Here is a 13,241-nt window from a genome sequence, read left to right as displayed (position 1 = left end):
AGCTTCCAACCGAACGCAGGCACACTTTGCAAGTTATAGATGGAATATTGGATTTTGTTGCGTGGCGAGTGATTAAATATTAACTACGCATCGTGTACAACACTACCTTAAACGCTGACTCGAGATACACCATAATGGAAACATTTTATAGACTTTGTTTTTAAAGATCACTGTTTGCAAAACAATACTGCCACAAGTTAATTTGGCTCATTTGTCATGTTATAGATATATACTTTATTAATTCTCTCTGATAAAATAAAATTACAAAATAATTTCAAACCCAGACCGTTCCTTCAACGCATCGTGAATGTACAGAAGATATAGTTGTCATGACGAATGAGAAGAATACTAGAGTAATAATATTAGCTAGGACCCAGTTGAATCAGAATGGTAGAAAAGACCAAGCGATACAAAGCTAGTCCGCTCATGAACAGCATACTGTACAATAATATTCCCACTTGATGTAAATCAGTAGTCCGGCCACAGCGTGTCGCTATTTTGCCACATTGTCTCTGTCAGGCCAAGAGTAGGTTTGTCTTTTTTTTTTTTTCCCTGTTATAATTCCTCCAGTTTACCTTCATCTCTCTTTCTGCGTGTTATTAAATCATTATTTCATGGCCATGTATCCTTTATAAGGTCGATTTGTGTTCATCATCAGAGTCCGCCTTGGGTTGTTGTTTTGAAAGTGGACGTGACGTAAGGAGCGCCCCCACTCCAGCACTCTTAACAAGTCCGTGCCTGGATTTTCACAGTTATTCCCTCGGTAAAATATTGTCCACGGTGTCTCTTGTTATGTTTTGTCCACGGTGGCAGTAGCGGTCCCTGTCTTTTATTGGAGTCCATTTAGGAGAGAGCACTTTGGTTGTTGACGTGTGTGCGTGCGTGTGCGCGTGTAGATATGTGACCAAGCAAGCTCAAGCATACATTCGTGGTAACAGTGAGTTAGTTGGTGGCAGCGAAAGTGACGTAACCCAAATTTGGACATGTTGTGGCCGCTCACATCTGAATATTTATAGAAATCGATCACATTTTGCCACAAGCTTAAGGACTTTAGGAATCACAGAGTACAAAGCCGTTTAACCGTGAAATGATAGCTGTCATTTGCGGGAATCTAAAAAAAAACAAAAAAAAAGTTATAATCTTGCCTCTGTCATCCATATTTGATTAGTTTTATGACAACAAAACTCCGGATGGCGCTTTCATTAAATGCAGTGCAGAAATGTGCGATGAATGGTTTGTGTGGTTCAGCGTTATTAGCGATGGGGCTCTCAAAGTATGGAGAATTCTTTTTTTTTTTTTTTTTTACATTGCTTGGCAGTGCTTTGTGCAGATTGACAGTGCATTGACTACTGGCAGTAAAGGCTCGAGTGTTATCTTAAGGGCATTGTGAAAGTCAATGTGGTGTCCAGTGCAGGGGTGATGCATGTGTGTGTGTGTGTGTGCCACTTTTTTATTTGTTTCAATAAATTCCAGTCATATTGATCTAACCTTCTGTTAAAGGGATGCTCGTTATCACACAATTAGCATTCTGATACAAAATACATCATAAGGATAAAAAGTCATGGTCATTAATTCCTGATGAAAGGGCACGGAAAGAGAGAGAACAAGAGAGAGAGAGAGCGAGAGAGAGATAAAGGCTTTTTCTTTTTTTCCCCAACCCTTCATAATTAATCCTCGTTATTTCTCCTCCTCCTTTTATACTTCCTAGCGCCATTTCTCACCCTCTTGACGCCCTTCCTCTGCCCCCGCACCCTTTAGAGTCTCCTTGCTAAATTTCTCTTGCCCTCCCCAGCCCCCCCCAAAAAAGTGTCATCACTCACACCGGCGCTCCCGCCCGTTCCCATTATTTCTCCCCGTTGGGCCAGCTTCATCAATTTGAGAGGCTCATTTGTCAGCGCGCCCACTCTCGTTGGCTTCCTTGCGTTTGTCCTCTCCTGAATTCTCTCAACAGGTGGAGGTGTTGCCGTTCGGACTCACTTCCGAGCTCCCTTCTGGTCCGGGCAAAGGGGGCTCCAAAGCGGCCGGTGGGGGGACAGAAGGAGGAGGAGGAACTTCTGGAGTTGATACTGGTGTGGCCGTAACTGCAGTGGAGGTTAGTGAAGCTGCGGGGGAAAGCGGCACCACGGCTCCTGCGTCCCTCCCATCTCTGGAGTCTCTCTCCCGGAGGAGGTGCACCAGGGCGGCGTGCTGGGCGCCGAGGGTGGCCGAGAGATGCGCCGGCAGGGCGTTGAAGCCGGCCGTCAGCTGCTCCACCCGTTGCTCCAGGGATAACATCTGGCGCTCCAGGTCCTCGCTGCGGTCGTTGAGCTCCGACATGAGCTCGTACATGACGCTCTGCATCTGAAAGGTCAAAGGTGACTCTTGATGATTTTTGTCGAGAAGAAGGAAGGCGCCGTGAACGTTTCAAGGATCGATATAAAGTGCCTTTTGTGTCCACATTAGAATCACTCAGTCGTCATTAAAATGTGTTGCCATCAATTTATGCATCCTTACAACTTGATGGGTTAAAATGAAGCCACGGCACTGCTGCTGCTCACTGCTCCCCTCTCCCCCAGGGGATGGATCAAAATCACATGGGGATTGGTTAAATGCAGAGGAGAAATTTCTCCACACCCAGATGTGTGTGTGACGATCATTGGGACTTTAACTTTGTCCAAAATAACAGACAAGAAACTGTGCGATTTCTGCAGGAATTGCATATGAATGCTGAAGTAAGGCTTATTTTTAGTAAAAAAAAAAAAAAAAAAAAAAAAAGACCATATAAAGTAAAGCTTTTTGTACATTTTTAGATGACCCCTGAACACTAGCCTTTGACCTCTGACCCTTGACCCTCACCATAAAAATCAAGGTTTTTTTTTAAGTAAAAAAATAAAAATGGTTTCAAACTAGGGTCAGGGTTTCACAGTTTCCTTTTGAGAAATTCATAGTAAATTTCACAAAGAAACACTGTTGTCCACTTCCTTAGTCACCACTAGCGATACAACTGCTTTGACTAGCCGCTAAGCTAAGTAGAGACCAACCTTCCACACGGCCATTGTTGCTTGGCCTTGTGGGAGGTCTAATCCTTTCAACAAAAAAAAAGTGCAAAGGACAATATTGTGTTGCGTTTGATTGTAACACAACGCTGGAAGGGGGTTTGAAGGAGCAGAAGTAAAAATAGGTTGCCTGAGAGGAGTGAGTAAGTCGGAGGGAGGGAGGGATGTCCGAGATGGAGTGTATGCAGGAATAAAGAGGAGGCTCGAGGGAAGTCTCTGGAACATTGTGAGAAAGCAGAGAATGAAAGGTTCGACACACACACACACGCACACACACACTTATGTCAGATCACACGCTCACTCAGACACCCACACGGTCGCAGAACAAAAAAGAAAAACACTCCTCTCCTTTCTCCTCACATTCCCACTCAGTCATCCCTGCTTCACAACACTCGTTGCGGTTGCTAAGGAGAGACAAACAGGCCGGTCGTCATGGCAACGGCACCATTTGCACACAAGGAACCCTTCCAAACAAGTCAATTAACGGAGGCTCCGTGGTACGCGACTCACCTTTGACAGGTCCACCAGCGTGTTGGCCTGATCGCTGAGTTTCCTCTGCTCCATTTTCACGCTGCGCAATCTACACACACAGACACACACATTGAGATGCAAGAAAAGTCACACAAAATTGCGGCTCAGCGAGTACAAGACTGTGTCACGGTCACCTTGCCCCTCGTCACCTTTTGTCGCTACCTGTGTCTGGACACGCCAGCGCGCAAACATTCGGGCACAGCGTGTGCTTTCCCTCTCTAACGGCTTTGTAAATCACACAAGCAAATATTTCAGCTCAGTCGGAACTCAGAGCTCTGGAGGAATAAATAAGAGTGGCATTTAATATGATAAGACCTTGGACATAATGAAACCTTTGGGGAAATGAAGAAAAGGGAATACAATTAGTTTTTTTTTTTTTTTTTTTAGAAAATAATCTTGCCAGGCAATTATAAATAGGTGCCGGTGAGTTCTCAGAACACAACTTTGACTGGAATGTTCTGAGCGTGATTTGGAATAATTAATCATGCGGCTTTTACAATCGAGTGCTGACTGATGATATGTCACTGCACTTTGAAATTATTGCACCTCGGAAAGAAGACCACCATTAGAAATGCTATTTTAGCAATGCACAAGGGATATCAAAAGTCGACACACCCCTGTTTTTTCTGATGTAAAATAAAATATTTAAACTATAAATTATTTTAGAACTCTTTTCATTATTAATGGACTATAACAGGTACAACTTTTTTTTTTTAGTAATCATATCACATAAATGATTTATAGTATCTAGCGTAATTCAACATAATAAAAAGATAACCATCTGAATCTGGATAATTTTTTTTTAAAAATTGTCTTCTTAAAAAATCTGATTTCATTTTCTGCAACCACTTGACAAAATCAATTGAGTAAATTCAACAATATTTTTTTTTCCCAGTGCAGATTACATATGATGATCAAAGTGTTTGGAATAGCAAGATGCATGTTGATTAGCCACAAGTGTATTTGACTGGATGAACCTTTAGCGAACGATGATTCATTGAAGTCGGGGGTGGATGCAATGGATTTCAAAGGTAGCATGAGTGTGCGTGTGTGTGTGTGTGTGTGTGTGTGTGTGGGCGTGTGTTAGTAGTGAGGGCTCTCACTGGTGAATTGCCTGCAGGAACTTCCGCTGGTGTTTGCGAACTCTGGAGTGGTCGATCTTCTTCATCAGCTTGGTGTGCTTGTAGATGAGCCAGGTCTCCCTTAGCACGTTGGCCGCCGCGTTCTTTATCTGCTCCCAGACGAAACGCACAAACACACACGTGATCATTAGCAACAGGTTACCCTTGCAACAGGTTTGTCCGACAGTTGCTTTTTTTTTTTTCTTGATGCATGTGAAAATTACATTTTTTTAAAGGATGTCCTCATTCTTAGTATTCATTACACACGCACACACTTTTTTGTTGTTGACTATTTTATGACAAAAGTCCAGTCCAAATAAAATTTCTCAAAAATAGGAAACAGCAACATATTCGACTGATTGCATGGTCTTGTGACACACTTTCACCATATCTGTATGTGGAACATGTCTCAGGCATATAAAAGGTTGCCGTGTAATTACAAGAAAAGCCAAGTGGTGAACAGCGGGGCGTTGCAGCAGGGACAAGTGAAGACAAGCGGCCAATGGAGAAAGACGCCAATTGAATGAGAGACTTCAAAGAGAAGCTGAGCGCTCAACAAAGAGCAATTATACCCCCCCTCCCGCAATTCGAGGAGCACAAAAGACCCCCGGCAGCTTGGCTAATCAGCACCCATCCCCTGCAGCCAAGCTACACACACACACGACACGAAATTTCCAATGACACCTAGGAAGTCAGAGCTAATCGAGACTTCAAGTTTTTTTTTTTGGAGAAGTCCCTACTGTACTGGATATTGTGCAAATGGTGCTTGATGACATCAGGGCCAGGCAAAACTTGTCGAACAATTGCTTTGTAGCATTCCACGAGTACAAAAGGTGGCGTTCCTGCCTCTGAGTCAAAGGTGGAACATTGCTAGGTTGACAATTTCGTGTCGGAAATACAGAAGAGAGACCCTGGAAAAAAATGCTGACATTTTCTGATAGCGTAAAAGGGGTTGTTGAGAGGCACAGCCGTAGCACGTTGCCAAGGGCAACTGCATTTTTTTCCAGCGTTTTACCCACGCGACAAGGACATTTTGTTTTCATCGGTATGTGGGCAATTGAGATGAATTTGAATACTGACCATGGAATGTGGAAATACTCCGGAAAGTCAACAGGAGCTAACGAAGCAATAGTGGTGGCATATGGTTGGTTGGTGGGGAGCCGTGTTGGTGCCATCTGGGTCAAAGATGTGTTCCGTTGCACACCTTATGTCAGGTACATGGGAAATGTGGTACAACAAGCGGAGTTGAGAGTTTGCCAGATTGAGAAGGTTTAATCAATCGCTCATCACTACCACTATGGCGGACTTGGCCCTTTCCGCCATAATGACCTGCGTGAGGGAGTGTCGAATGAGGTGAAGAGGACAAAAACGTAAACAAAGAGACCTTTCAAGTCGCATTGACACCAAAGAGGTAAAAAAAAAAATCTTGATGTCCACACAGGCTAAAAAAAAAAAAAGATGTATTGTTTACGGATATTATCTGTAGCTTATGGGGGGAAACAAAATAGCCGCCTAATTTCACACTCGATTGGTGGGTGGCCACTCTTGAGACTTGGTTTGTACATACAGGCAATTAAAAAGTTAGTTTCCCGATCACCTCCAGGACAGGAGGGAGGTGTTGGGCCTCAAATGTGTGCTGTTGTTTTCTTTTGGAGTGGAAGCCAGCTGCTATCTCAGGGGAATGGCCTGCTCCCATTTGGCTAATGGTGTAAACCGCGATTGTATCGCGGCATATTTGCTCTCCAATGGCAACGAATTCGTCGGCGTTTTATGCTAGCAGCCAAATTTTGCCTGAAAAGAACATTATGACTCGCATTTTTCTTTGAATGCAGACAGTTGTGCCTCGCTGGTGCTTTTAATTGGGATAGTTGAGGAAACTGTGCTAGCTTAGCTCGCCGCCATCATCAGCAAGCAGAGAGACGAGAACCTTTGATGCTAGTCTTAAAATCTCGCATGAGCAATTAAAACCTCACGTTAACTATTATCAATTAAGATCTTAAATCCAATTACACTCCACTGAATAAAAATGTGCTCTGAGCGTTAGCGCTGACTACGCCTCAGCGCGCATTAGCGCTTCTCGTGATGTCACCATGAGTTGCAGTTGATCGGAGACCATTTTTACAGTAATTACAGTAAAGAATGGTCCAACTACTTTTTGTAATCATCTTCCAAGACAGCTGCCATATTGACTCCCAATTGCTTCGGGCAATCCCCCGTGATCACGATGGCAGCTCCTCAATAATACATGCCCATGAGTATCTCCGCGGTGTGTTCAAGCTCAGAGTAGTAATTTGCTTTCTCGGCACCATTAAACAAAGGCTTCCCTCAAATGAGTGTTATGCTAAATTCCTGCACAGAGCATCCTCACAATGCTTTATGGAGTAAGAAAAGATTTTTTTTTTTTCCCCCCACAAGACACACATCCCCCCAGCGACTATGGTTGACGGGACACGGTGTCCGCTAATTGGCTATCCATTCGTGTTCATCCATTAAAAAGGGAACACCGCGCCGCCAAAGGAGATTGCAAGGTGTAATTCCCGGAGTGCATGTGCGACGTGCGCAAGATGGACAGGATGTCAGGGGGAGTCTATTGTTGCATTATTCATCATCATCATAGCCTTGAGTGATTGTGCTCTGGTGTTGCGCCTATATGACGGAGAAATGTAAATCAATGCGCATACAACAGCTTCAATCATTAGTCGCTCAGTAATCGAGGGCAGGAGACAATTAGCGCCGCGTAAACCCGGAAAGACTCTTTCGAGGAAATGTCAGCACACCCAACACCCGCGGCACTTGACATAACACTCCTGGAGTGTGTTAATTGAGATCACAATAAAATAATCAATAATAATCAATATGCAAACAAAATACTTGAGAGGTCAATGGGAATCAGGTTGTCATTACAACCCAGCCAGAAAAGCAAGTATTTGTATTTCTTAAAAAGCCCAGAGATGCTTCAAATGTATTACAAATGGCTCTGGGTGGATTTTTTTTTTTTTGTCTGCTCACTGTTTGATCTCCAGCAGCAGATGACAGAAGCTGCTGAGAGCTCATTAAAAAAAAACTTGCATTTATTCAAGAAATATGAAAAAATTTATTTAATGAGAATTGAAACAAAAACTTTCCAAATTGTCAAAAGCGTTGGACAACTTGGCGAACGTCTCATCCGCTTTTGAGTCCATCGAGTCATTGATCACCCCCCCCCCCTGCCGTAACGTACATATTTGATACCATCCGCTATTTTTAAAACATGGGTCTTTCAATTGCATGAAAAATTGAAAAGGGCCCGGAGAGCAAGAAAAGGGAAGCCAAATGGCAAGGGGGAGAAAAGCGAAGAACAGAAGATATCACACTGAAAAGGAAGGACGGGATTTTACAGTAAAAGAGACAAATGTCACACTTGCCGAAGCGAGGCGGCGGAGGGGAAAAAAAGCTCAGTGATGGAAAGACAGTCAGACATTTGGTGAGGCAAATTCCGAGAAGATAACCTTTTATTGCTTCCACTCTGTAAAATAACACAGCGCTGTCGCGTGTTGTTACCGAGGGCAAAGGAGGCGCAGCAAAAGGACAAGCCGTCAATCCCCCCCAATGGCACCTTTTTTTTTTTTCACCTGAAAACTGATAACGCCATTTTTTTTTCTTTTTTCTTTTTAAAGCTTGAAAAATCCAACACTTCTGTGCACACATCGTGGGTTGGAAAGCGATCTCCAAGTGCCCATCCCACAGTCGGCAACTTTTAGCCTACTCGACACATTTACTCAGCCCCTCCCCTCCTCTCATTACTTTTATGTGTGCAGTCCGTTAGGATAATGGGGGGGGACGCGTATGCGCTCATGTGGCTTGACTCAACATTAGTCGTTAACTTGGAGAAACGGATGCCAGGCTATTCCCGTGTGGAGCAAACGCTTAGAATCACTCAGGGAAGAATTCACCGACCGATACGATTCACACTCGCTCGGCTAAGATGGCAACGGTCCATTTGAGTCACAGACGACTTCCGGAATTGACATTACTTTCAAATGATGTCTAATATTGCTGCTTTTAGTGTACCATCCATACTATGTGAAGGTCTGCACTTATTCACAAAGACAATGAAACAATTTTTTTTTCCACGTCTCGGATTCTATGAAAGAAACACAATGAGACGTTTTTTTACGTACCCTCTTGGTGAGCTGCGTGTCCATCATGAAGTTGTGGACGTGTTTCTCGGCCTTGGTCAGCTCCAGCTTCCTGGCTACCACGGCAACCACCAGAGCCGTGCAACCGGCACCCTGCAAGACATTTTGGGGGGGGCATAACACTGTGTCAGTTGCTAATTTGAATTTGAGACCCCGAGGGGAACACAAACATGAGCAAGACAGAAGTGATGGGAGAGAGGAAACTGAATTAGGTCGGGGAGTTCCGTTCCATCTCCGCAATGCTTCATGTCGACAGGCAAGCCAAGTCTATTTTAACTTCCAATCCATCTGCTCTATGATCCGACCGTCCATATTCCTCAAATATGTGACAGACAACGCGCGCTGGAAAAAGCATCGGAGACTGACGCTTCATAATGTCATTTCATGGAGACACCGCCCCATCTTAATTACGCCGTGTCAGTCAGACGGCGGCCGACGGGAGGCGCTTGAGCAGGAACAAACCTTCAGATTAGATATTGTTTTCAGTAGGGATGGGGGGGGGACGTGAAAGCAAAGGGGGGCAAAGATAAAGAGCGTGAAGCGCTACGAGTGCATACAAATGGCAAAGGCAGGATGAATCCTGGAGGAAGTGGATGACGGCGGCAAAGGAAGGCAATGTTAATGAGGTCACATATCTCTTGATAAGCAACGAATTAAGATTAAGCGCGTTTAATGAAAATGTACGGGCGCCTCGTCCTTCTTTGCAACACGAGAAGAAAAGAGGCATGGACTAAGCACGCCGAGAAGACGTTTGCTCCCAAAAATAACTTTGCCCAAGTTCAGTCAAACGCAACCGACTTTTGTGGACGTGTCGCTACACTCATCCACATGAATAAAACATGATGTAAGCCGATGGAAAGCGACAAAGCCTTCGTAAACTTTATACAGCAGCCGCCGCAGCGCAACATGAAGCAATTGCGCCCCGTGGTCCGAATCAGCACGATTGCTCGATGCAGACTTGTTGTTGTCGGCGTGCGTTTGAGTCTGAGTGTGTGGGAGTCTTGTTGGATTCCGATGGGGTTTCCCTATCCAATCTCCGTCGTCGGACTGACGTGAAGCGAACCGCTGTGATTTGTTTGGGAGTGTTTTCCCTCGCTCGCTCGCGGCACAGCCATCCACCTCGCTGTCAGGGGACGGGGAATTACCATCTGTGCCACTGCGCCACAATTACACGCCGCAAGGAGTCAATCGGATCATTTTTGCCGGGCTGTGAGGATCAGCTACATTTGTATATGTGTGTTGAATTTTCATCATTAAAGCCGAAGTTTCTTGAGTGACACGACTTTGTTTTTTTGAAATATCTTCATAATCATTTCTTTTTATTTTTTCATATTTTTGAAAACCTAGTTTGAAACCCTAACCCTATTTTTAAACCCTAGTTTGAAACCCTAACCCTAGTTTGAAACCCTGACCCTAGTTTTAAATGCAGCGCACTTTGGACAAGTCCACTTTTGCAGTCCATCATCTTCTCCCAGTTGCCATAGTAATGAGCGCGAGACTAGTCTCCGTCCAGACTCATTGCAATAATTCAAAGGAATCCATTTTTCTTCCCTTAACCTGTCACCCAAAGTGTAACCTGTTTTACATAGCGAGGGCTTCACCTCCGAACGCCATTTTCCCTGGCGCACTCCAACGCTCCTCCTCTGATGAGCAGTGAAAATAAACCACTCGGCAAAGTCTGATGAGGGTTTTTGTGTGCGACAGGGGAGGAGAGCGCGTGCTGTGTGTGTGTGTGTGTGTGTCAGTGCTGTGTGGAGGATGCAGGCCAGCATGGGAGTCTCAATTCTTGTTTTGTGACTGTTGCACAGTTTGCTCAATCAACTCAAGAGCGCTATCAAACGTTTAGCCTTTGCCAAGCTAATAAGATTCAGTTTTAATTGACAAAAGCTCCCTGCTGATTTAATTGCATTGTTTTAATCAGTGTACTACACGAAAGAAGTTTGGCAAAAAACTAAAGTTGATACTTTTCTTTGGTGTATATAAGGGGATCATGATAAAATAAGCGTTGGAAAAAAAAATTCATTTCACTATACTTAGCCTGAATTGTCTTCTTTATAAATAATAATAGCTCGTGCTTAACAATTTCTCTCTGCAAATCCCAAAGTATAACCAAGTGGCTACAATTACTTGGAAGTAAATGGATTTGAAAGAATTTGCATTTCTGTAAAAAAAAAAAAAAAAAAAAAAGTGCTCCTGTGAACGACAGCTGACGGGCTTGGAGAACTAAATGTCATTCAGAACGCTAATACGATTAGCTAAGATATTAAAAAATGCATCATTCCCAATTGAAGCGCGCACCCACTGTGCCGTGTCTTTCGATTAGTCTCCATGTGGAAAAAAAATGTCCTTTGAGGGAAGCAATCAGAGGTTGCATGCTTCATTTCAATCTTCATCCCTTTTCCTGACCTTGCGGAATCATTCAAAACAATTTCTTTTTGGAGGACAGATTTTTAAAAATCCTCACAGTGTTGAAAAGGGACACTGAGAGACAAACGCTGGGTAGAAATAAACATGGAGCCCAGCGCAGTCACAATGAGGAGGAGTAGATGGACAGCCAGGGAAGTGAAATGTGATAAATAGGAAAAGATAGGACGGGAGAACGAGCGAGCGAGAGAGAGAGAGAGAGAGAGAGAGAGAGAGAGAGAGAGAGAGAGAGAGAGAGAGAGAGAGAGAAGAGGGAGAGAGAGAGAGAGAGAGAGAGAGAGAGATAGAGAGAGAGAGAGAGAGAGAGAGGAGCAGCGAGTGGGAGGATGTGACACCCTGGAAAGGTGGGACCTTCATTATGCAATGAGGACATTAATGGGCTCGCTCTTGTTTGTGCACCTACGAACAAACACGCAGGAGCAGGCTAATTCGAGAGGGTGCTCGGGGGCGGCGACGAGGGGGGGGGACGGCGGTGGCGGTTCTGTGCTACACGAACAGCAGAATTTGTCAGGCGAGGGGACAAAGTGCGCTGTAATCTGTTGACCTTTTGAACGAGGCAAGGACAGGGCCGAAGGGACGGAGAGAGCACACTGCGCTGTTTTTGTTGTGTGCGTCACGGCCTCCAGGGGGCGATGCGTAGATTAAACCTAAATTTAAAAACCATTTCAACTAAGCTTCAGAAACAGATCTTATGACTCTACGCCAGTGAACATTATAATTTTGGTCAAGTGGTATCAGTGCTGTAGTATCGGAGCATTTTTACGAGTACAGTTTGGCATTGTACCCACCATGATTCCAGTGAGCAGACAAACTCCTTTGCCACAATAAGTATGAGGGACCATGTCTCCGTAGCCGATGGACAGGAACGTGATGGAGATCAGCCACATGGCTCCCAGGAAGTTGCTGGTCACATCTTGTGAGTCATGGTACCTGCACATCACATCCATATTTGGGGGGGGAGGTTGTTTATTTATTTGACAGCGTACTACTCCGGTTAATGAATGCATAACAATGCAAATAAATATAAATGCGTCTGGGAGAACTCCGAGATAAAAAAGTATCGGATTAAACCCGGCACGAGTGCCCGAAATGAAATACAATGTCGAGCCACGGCTCATTTAGCTCCAATGAGCGTTCTCTACACAAACACACGCTCACATACACTCCCAACACTGTTACCGTAGCAACCGAGCCGGCGCAAATCGGACACGATGTTGTCTTGTCAAAAATATTCATCGGAAAACAGTCGACGACAGCTTGGAATGTTTGCTCGAGTGCGTTTGCGACCTGGTCGCCAAAGTGTCGCCTCGCTCGCAGATTGGAACCCTCTTTTGTCCCCTTCATTAGTTGGGCTTATAGTTGGATGCTACCCAAAAGAGGACTTCCCAGCAGCAGGGCATTTATGCATTTAAATAAGCTTATTAAGCCATGAATAATTCTCTGTATTGCTTTGTTTTTGCCCTACGACAAGTTAAAATGATGCAGTGGCAAGGCTGCAAAAAAAATCGGATCATCGATCATTGATGCAAAATCTATCATGATCGCCCGCCTGTACTCATGCAATGGACTATTCCATCTTCTCAGACTTGATTCTGAATGGAAGAGGTTTGCAAAAAAAAAAAAAAAACTTGGTCAAAACTAACGCAGGTTAAATCTTTTTTTAATGGTGAGAATGTCATAATTAAATCAGTTGAAAGTATATTTAATGTTGTTTAATGGCGTTATAGGGTTTGACCTAACTCAGACTTTGGTGACGGCCATGAACATTAAAAATGTTTCCAGCACACAGATGTGGCGAGGCCCCATGACCGAGTTTGCCTTGGGCCCATAACTGCCTCTGTGGAGCAGTGCAGCTCATTTACATAATAACCACCCCCTCACCAACGTTCTCCTCCCATGACATTATCAGCTTGGCTGTGAAGATCTATATTATGCTGTCTGAAGCAAACAAC

The 13,241-nt window shown here is 44.3% G+C and overlaps 1 protein-coding gene across 4 annotated transcripts in view; it reads right to left on the bottom strand.

Moving 5' to 3' along the window:
• Window positions 1-458: 458 nt before the first annotated feature.
• The window catches only part of kcnn3 (potassium intermediate/small conductance calcium-activated channel, subfamily N, member 3), a 40,597-nt gene continuing 27,814 nt past the window's right edge, over window positions 459-13,241 (bottom strand). For 3 of the 4 annotated variants that reach the window (XM_037274261.1, XM_037274262.1, XM_037274263.1), the window contains 5 exons: window positions 12,078-12,219; window positions 8,848-8,958; window positions 4,670-4,797; window positions 3,546-3,615; window positions 459-2,340 (listed from right to left, as the gene is read on the bottom strand). In XM_037274261.1, coding sequence (XP_037130156.1) covers window positions 1,945-2,340; window positions 3,546-3,615; window positions 4,670-4,797; window positions 8,848-8,958; window positions 12,078-12,219 — 847 coding nt within the window. In that variant the 3' untranslated portion in view covers window positions 459-1,944. The remainder of the gene's footprint in view (window positions 2,341-3,545; window positions 3,616-4,669; window positions 4,798-8,847; window positions 8,959-12,077; window positions 12,220-13,241) is intronic. The other variant, XM_037274259.1, reaches the window with a different exon arrangement.

Source organism: Syngnathus acus, chromosome 16 (assembly GCF_901709675.1).
Source record: "Syngnathus acus chromosome 16, fSynAcu1.2, whole genome shotgun sequence".
Taxonomy (NCBI): Eukaryota; Metazoa; Chordata; class Actinopteri; order Syngnathiformes; family Syngnathidae; genus Syngnathus; species Syngnathus acus.
Note: the sequence above shows the minus strand (reverse complement) of the source record. Positions and strands in the feature narration are given on the sequence as shown.